The 7293-nt window shown below is 48.4% G+C and overlaps 1 protein-coding gene across 1 annotated transcript in view; it reads left to right on the forward strand.

Moving 5' to 3' along the window:
• Window positions 1–777: 777 nt before the first annotated feature.
• The window catches only part of PADI1 (peptidyl arginine deiminase, type I), a 10263-nt gene continuing 3747 nt past the window's right edge, over window positions 778–7293 (forward strand). Inside the window, 9 exon segments of the mRNA XM_010191821.1 lie at window positions 778–869; window positions 2752–2926; window positions 3395–3464; window positions 4775–4836; window positions 5554–5671; window positions 5787–5912; window positions 6565–6734; window positions 6821–6924; window positions 7244–7292. Coding sequence (XP_010190123.1) covers window positions 778–869; window positions 2752–2926; window positions 3395–3464; window positions 4775–4836; window positions 5554–5671; window positions 5787–5912; window positions 6565–6734; window positions 6821–6924; window positions 7244–7292 — 966 coding nt within the window.

Below are 7293 nucleotides of genomic sequence, written 5' to 3' on the forward strand. Positions count from 1 at the left end.
GAGCTTTGCTGCACGCCCAAAAACACCCAGTTACCCCGAAACGCAAGGTCCAAGCGTAACACCGAGAACTTTTAATTTCCACCGAAAGCCTCTTGTTGTTTTGTTGTTGTTTGGTTGTTTGTTTTTCCCCTTCCCTGCCTGCCAAATAACCAGTTTTCCCTGCACCCGTTTCTGCCTGTCGTGCTCCTCAGGAGTTGTTATGATGGGAAGGACCGACCTGAACAAACATTTCCTTTTGTTAGGCTTTATTCGGGCATTGCCCTAATGGGGTAGCTGAGGCCGTGAGTCACCCACGGAGAGGCTAGATGGAAAATTCGGGTTGTTCTAAAGAAAATGCTGTATTTTAATGATACAGTGTATTGTAATAGCACTTAACGTTGTGCAACAGGAGGGATTGAAATGTTTAATGCATTAAGCTTTGGAGCTTTATATGGAGTTAAAAGGGAATAAAAAGGTGAGAATAAGCCCCAGAAGAGCTCACTGCTGAGCATCCCAGGGCAGGGCTGGGTGTCACCCACCCTGTCCTGCCCCTTTGCCTCGTGTCCCCTCCCCAAAGCTGCCTGTCCCCCCCAGGGGCTGCCTTATCACCTCCATCTCCCCGAGCGGGGCGGCAGCTTGCTGGGTGGCGGAGGTGGAGACGGCAGGGTCCCCTGGCTAAACCCCGTCATCGAGGGAAGGAGGAGTTAAATTCCCCTGCCTTTTAATCCAGTCGTGCTGGTTTACCTACAAAGCCAGGCAGCAGCTTCCTTCACATGCAGCCGTCGTTCCCAGCACATCATGCCTCAACGTCACGTCGTGCAGATGTCCACCTGCCATGCCAGCTACAGCATCTGCGTCTTGGGTACTGAGGTCTTGCTTGATACACGCCGGTAAGGCTTGAGATTGGGGTATCCCCGTCCTTTTCTGTAGGGCTGATGGGTTTTGGAGGAGCCCAATGGTGGTTTTGCTCTTTGTTTAGGGGAAAAATGGGTGTGAGGGGGGAAATTTGAGCTCATTTTGAGCCCACATCATGAGTTCATCCAAGGATTTGGTGAGCTTGTTCAGTGCACAGGGGACGCATCCCGCTGGGCCTGTTTTTAGGGGACGATGACCTATGGGGAGCTGCACCCAAAGGAGGGATATCTGTTCTGGCAAATGCAAGGCGTCAAAGTGTAGCCAAGCCATGATGATTTGCAGGCAAAGCCCGTGCACACCCTGGCTAAGCGGGATCTATTTCTGGCTGTGAAAACATTAGGCACGAGCAATTCAAGACGAGCAGCTTGGCTGGAGCTAAAATGGGTAAAATGTGTGGCTCAGGCAGAAAAAAATCCACCAGAAAAAACCAGCAGGTTTGCATAGGTGATTTCACAAAAGGAGATTTTTTTCTAGCATTAAATACCGGGGTTGCTTTATTGGCCAGATACAAGGCTGTATTTACCCTGGTGTTTCACAGTCATTATTTAATAAATAATGTTTATAATGATAAAGACTACAGGACAAGCCAGTCAGGATCATATCCGGGGTGATTACTGGGGTTGTGGATTGGAGTCAGGCCAGGACATGCCATTGTTCCCCCAAAAGGGCTTCAGGTTGAGCTAAAAAAGTATTATATTTCCCCTCAGCCAGATGGGAACATATAAAACCTATTATTTGCATATTTATTTTTGGATTTGGACTCAGGGCAAGCTCAATCCCATTTAAACATGGGGCCCAACCCCCAAAATGGACTGATTTGACTCCTCGGTAGCAAAATCTGAGCTTTAGCCCAAAGAAGTAAAGGATGAATGTTCTTTCAGGTAAAAAAAAAAAAAAGGGATAATTTGTTGCTGGACAGCAGTGGATGGGAGAAACTTGGTGATGGATGCATCAAGCTTTAGCTGTGGTTTGGTCTGTTTTGGGGCAGAAAATTCTGGTAGGAATCTGCTGGTGATGCTGAGGTGTGAGGGCTGTAAAATGAGGGCAAATAGACTCAAATTGAAGAAGTTGTGGTGTGCAGCAGCGTGCAGGTCGATTTATGACGTTGCACAACATTAAATATGAGGGGTGACAAGCGAGATGACGCTTTAATCTCCCCTTACAAGCTGCTGCAGACACCAGGGATGATGTGCAACACTGGAAATAAATCTCTTCTGCGGTTTTTCTTTTTTTTTTTGTTCTCGCTGTTGAAATTTCCCACCGTGTCCCTCTTCACGTGCAGCTGGGGAGGCTGACTCCCAAGAGCAGACAGGTCGGAGCACTTGTGCTCCTGGGATGCAGGTGCTGGGGCTGTAATGAGCAGGTAGGCAGCACTTCAAAGGTGAGGGATGTCATGAGGTGGGGTAAGGGTTCTCCATGCTCGGATTCAGGCTCTGCTCCAGTTTGGGCATCTCTCAGGTCAGGGTATGTATGGCCCCGCGATAACCATCTGCCTCGTTGGCTGACAGCAAAAATTGTCCTGGTTCTCTGTTGGGGCTTTGCTATGGAACGCTGAGATTTTGGGGGTTTCTTGCTGTTGTGGAGCGAAGTTGGATGCCCAAACTTCAGCAATTCACAATCTAGGTTAAACCACAGACGGACGTGCCAAAGCTCCAGTGGGAGCTCTGCTTGCTCAACACTGCCACAGAGATAATACGTATAAAATTCAGACGACACATTTCATCACCTAAAGATGGTTTCCAAGTCCTTTCCACTCGGTTAAGGCCAGATTTTAATTCCAGGTTCAAGCATTTGACTCCACGGAGAAGAACAGGAGGGACAACTTGGTCTATAACCCAACACTGCTCTCTGTTTCAGATCTACCCCCAAAGGTGCCACGTCATTTGACGTCCATGCCACCTCTGCGGTCACAGTCCACATCATCCACAGCCCCATGACAAAGCCCATGATTAACTCCCGATGGCCTCTGGATCCCGATATAGAGGTCGTTGTGACCATTGATGTCACCAGCAGGACAGTCAATGACAATAAGGTTAGTTGCTTTTTATGCACAAAACCTGGAAGAATAAGTCAGATTTCCTAGGAAAGAAGAGAGGATTATGGGCAGGCTCAAGCATTTCTAGGTAGTGCTCGCATTAGGCTCCTTTCTATGGAGAGAACAGCATATGAATCGTGTAATTGTGTACAAAGAATGAAACCTAGAAGGAGAAGTAGGTCACATTTTGTGTCCTAAAGATGAGAGAGCAGTGGTTGCAAAAGCTGATGTGAGAAACACCATGCCAGGCAGCAAAAGTACTCCAACCTTGGCTTTTTCTGTGCCTATTTTTGTGCTGAAGCAGGCAGAAATGGTTCAGCTGAACTGCAATTAGTGGAGCGTGGCTTGGATGAACTCTCCAAGAGCTCATTGAATAGTATTGGTTGACCAAGTTAATGAGTGGGAAGACCTACTCAGCGTGATAGGACATGGGACATGGATCATGATCTGGTGACGTCTTTGCAGGTTAAGATTTCGTACTATGGACGGGAAGGCAATGAGCTTTCAGTGGCTTGGTTGTATCTCACCTGCGTAGGTAGGTATTACAACAACGCTGGTCCAAACCCTTTCAACCCTTTATGATGCCAAGATCTATTTGAGTTCATGGGATGGGAGCTAAGTGGGGGGCGCGGGCTGCCCATCTATGACGTACAATGAAGGTTTGGGTGTTGACTGATGCTGACAAGCAAGAGGGAAATAATTAAAATGTAATTATGCTGCCTTATATGGTGCAAAAAAGACACAGGCTTGGCCATGTCCCCACCCAACACAAACACCGAGCATCCTCCTTTGCTTGCCAAGATCATTGCGTTGGCAGAAGAAGATCCAAAGGAGACCATCTCTCCCAACTTTGGCTGGTGTCCCCCTCCTCGGCATTTGTTGCAGCTAGTGGAGAGGAACCAAAGTGTAGCTGTCTGACCTATTTTAGAAGTTTAGGATGGGATGAATCACTCTCTTGAAATGCCTATTTTCCTCCACTGACTACAAAGGGAGTCTAGACAACCAGTCTGGATGCAGAGCCTTCCACTTGGATAGATTAATTACTCTGAATTTGGGTTTTTCTAAAGGATTCACATGACAGTCAGATCTTTGTCCTTCAGTCATGTGTATGCCTCCCAGAATTGCACCTGAAGAGGCTGATGGTTTCCCATGTCCCATGATTGATGAGCTCTGCCGGGGTCACTGCTGGCCACAGGGCTTTTGTCTTACAAATCCCCTTCGCTTGCTTAGATTCAGAGCTTCGTTTCCAGCTTCTTCATATCCTCCTCTCTGCACCATTAGGAAAAACTCTGCCTCAGTGCCTCTGTTCTCCACATGCCATATATCCAATTTGGAGGAGGTTTCTGTATTAAGATAGGCTTAGTACAGATTTAGGTAGGGTTTATGTGAAGTTGCTGGTAAACCTTCACTTTATTGCAGCAGAGGATTTGGGTCAAGAAGAGCTGTTAAAAGGAAATTCCTTCTCAAATGTTACATCAAGCCTGGTAATTATTTATGTGTTCACTCATCCATGGTGGAAATGCTTTCATGCCTCCAGTGTTTCAGCTTCACAAAAAACACTTGGAAGTGGTGAAAACGCAAAATATGACATGAAATAGGTATGTTCTTGTAGAGGGAACCAAGACATGAGAAGGCAGCTGGAGACCAAAGAGGGAAAGCCCTGAATAAGCCATTGGGTTGACTTTTCCATCGGCTTTTTGTTGGAGACATTGGGTCTGGAGCAGTTTTGGGGTGTGAAGGTAGGGTTGGTATAGGATGACTCATGGCTAAAGCCAAGGATGAGCCCAAAATGCCACCGAGAGCTCATTTCCCTGCCAGTGGCTTCCTTCTCTCTTTCTGTTTCAGATATATCCCTGGATGTGGACTTGACCCGTAATGGCAGAGTGAAGAGCAAAGGGACGGACAAGGTAAGGAGAAGCTTTGCTGAAGGCAGTGTATGGAGGGTCAACACAGGGTGCAGCCGTTTGCAGTCTCAGCCCTGAAAATCTCCAGGAGGAAGAGGGACTTGGGAGGTGCCGCTGGTGTCTGAATTCAGGCAAATAACCTGGCAAATTCTCAACCTACTAATTTAGGAGGACAAGACTTTTTATTTTCTTATTCTGTGTCAAAATGTCCTGCCTCTCCAGTCCAACCCAAGGATCACATAGGAGAAAATACTCTGCTTTCTCTTTTTATTTTTCCTTTTTGGACTTGAAACATGCCACTAAATGAGTCAGCTGCAAGTTTTGCAAACAGCAAGAGATTTACCCCTTTGGCAACAAATCTGCATATGCTCAAGCACTTACACCCAGGTAATTAGCTCCAGCCCGATTGGCAGCACAAATTGTACATCGAGATGAGATGCATTTCTAGAAACAGCGCAGTGTTGCCCAGTTGAGGCCTGGCAGATACTTTCTGGCTTGTTGGAAGATAAGATCTGCTTGAAATAGTCTTTGCTGAGCCTGCTAGAAACTGAGGTTAGGAAATGTAGTGACTTGAAAGCATCTCTGGTGTCTCCCCACCAGCCTTTACTGTTGTGGGTTGTCCTCCAAGCATGGCTGTGGTGGTGGGATTTTCCCTGGTCCAGGGGGATGCTGGGATGGCCAAAACCTTTCTCCCATCCCGTTTGGGTGCTTCTCCTCCAGGACAAGTGGACGTGGGGTCCGAATGGACAAGGTGCCGTGCTGCTGGTCAACTGCGACCGGGATAGCCCGGGCAAAGGGGGGACAGACAGCGATGAGGTGGACATACGGACCACTGCAGGTAAAGTGTCATCTGCAGCACAAGGGGACCCAAAATGTCTCACCTGGCTGTTTTCCACTTGCAATATCTCTATCTCTTGTCTCCGCATCCCCTCTCTCCATCTTTTTCCCCACAGACCTCCAGGACATGTCTGTCATGCTGCTGCGGACTCAAGGTCCCAGTGCTATCTTTGATGAGTACCAGGTGGTCCTGCATGTCCCAGAGTCAGATGCAGATAAAGTGCGGGTTTTCCATGCTATCCGTGAGTATTTCTTCCTTCTTTCTGCATGTGACCCCAAGGTGGATGAATCCTAATTTTTTTGTTCACCATGGCCAAGGTTTGAACACCTCCAGTTGGTGGAAATGCTCATTTATTTCGAACACCTCCAGTTGGTGGAAATGCTCATTTATCTCCAAAGCTCCTCTGCTGTTGTAGAAGATGGGGTTACGTGGGGAAAATCAAGGGAGAAAGGATTAAAAAAAGGCTTTTCTCAATGGGGTTTCTGAAATTTTGACATTTTCATGGGGTGGACAACCCCCACGTGGCCCTTGGCACCACTTCAGTGCGGGTGATGACCCAGCCGTCAAAGCAGCCCATCTCGTCAGACAGTGCACTTTGCCTTTGAACACCCCAGCAGTTGGATCTCCAGCAGCTCCCCACCAAAAATCAGGTCAAGGAACCCAAGTATATCATTAGATGCTTAACTCAAGCCACACACCTTGAAAGGGTTGGACCCGAGGGTATAGAGTCCTCTTTGTACGAGGAAGATCAAGTATGTTCCCCAGAGGAGACACACCCGCTCCTCTGCAAACCATGCTGGCATCAGCCACCTCCTTGCTGGTTCCAGCTCCTTCCAGCCTGGTGGACGGGTTGGTCACCCCGTTTTGGGTTGGGTATTCCTGTGTTTCTCCAGGGAGTGACTCACACCCTCGCTACAAACCCGTATTGGGGCCAGACAAGCTCTCCTACGTGCTGGACTATGTTGGGAGTGGAGAAAACACCTTCTACGTTGAAGGGTTGGCTTTCCCTGATGCGGACTTCTCTGGGTTGGTTTCCTTCAGCGTCAGCTTGGTCCACCATAAGGTACGTGGGGTTTGCCCCATCCCCTGTGAAGTCTTACAGCGATGGGGTTTTCAACAGCTACTGCTTGGCATTTTCACCCCTTGCAGAATTCACCAGGCACTCCGATTTTCACGGATACGGTGGTTTTCCGCGTGGCGCCCTGGATAATGACACCCAATACCCAGCAGCCTATGGAGGTTTTCGTCTGCAGGTAGGAGCAGCATCAACCTGTCGCTTTCCTGCCTTGGGGCCTCTCCAAGGAGGAGCTTTTTGACCTTTCCTTCCTACGTAACAGCTATAGGGTGAGCCAGGCTTTATGCATGCTACACTGGAGGCAATATTTGGGTAGGCAGCCTGCTGACACAGCTGTACTCATTGCAACCCCAAGGAGAAAGGCTGGAGGGCCCTCTCCAGGGTCTAAATTCATGCAGGACTTATTCAGCACATTTAGGAATAAGGCTGCAGTCAGGGCTGGGGAGGCATCTTGTGATTCCCCCCTTGCAGCGTTTGCTCCTTTCCTCTCCCTCCAGCATCCGGCAGGGTGTAAGCTCCAACCAAGTCTTTCTGGAAGGGCTCCAGG

The sequence above is a fragment of the Mesitornis unicolor genome, unplaced genomic scaffold (assembly GCF_000695765.1).
Source record: "Mesitornis unicolor isolate BGI_N332 unplaced genomic scaffold, ASM69576v1 scaffold10409, whole genome shotgun sequence".
Classification (NCBI taxonomy): domain Eukaryota; kingdom Metazoa; phylum Chordata; class Aves; order Mesitornithiformes; family Mesitornithidae; genus Mesitornis; species Mesitornis unicolor.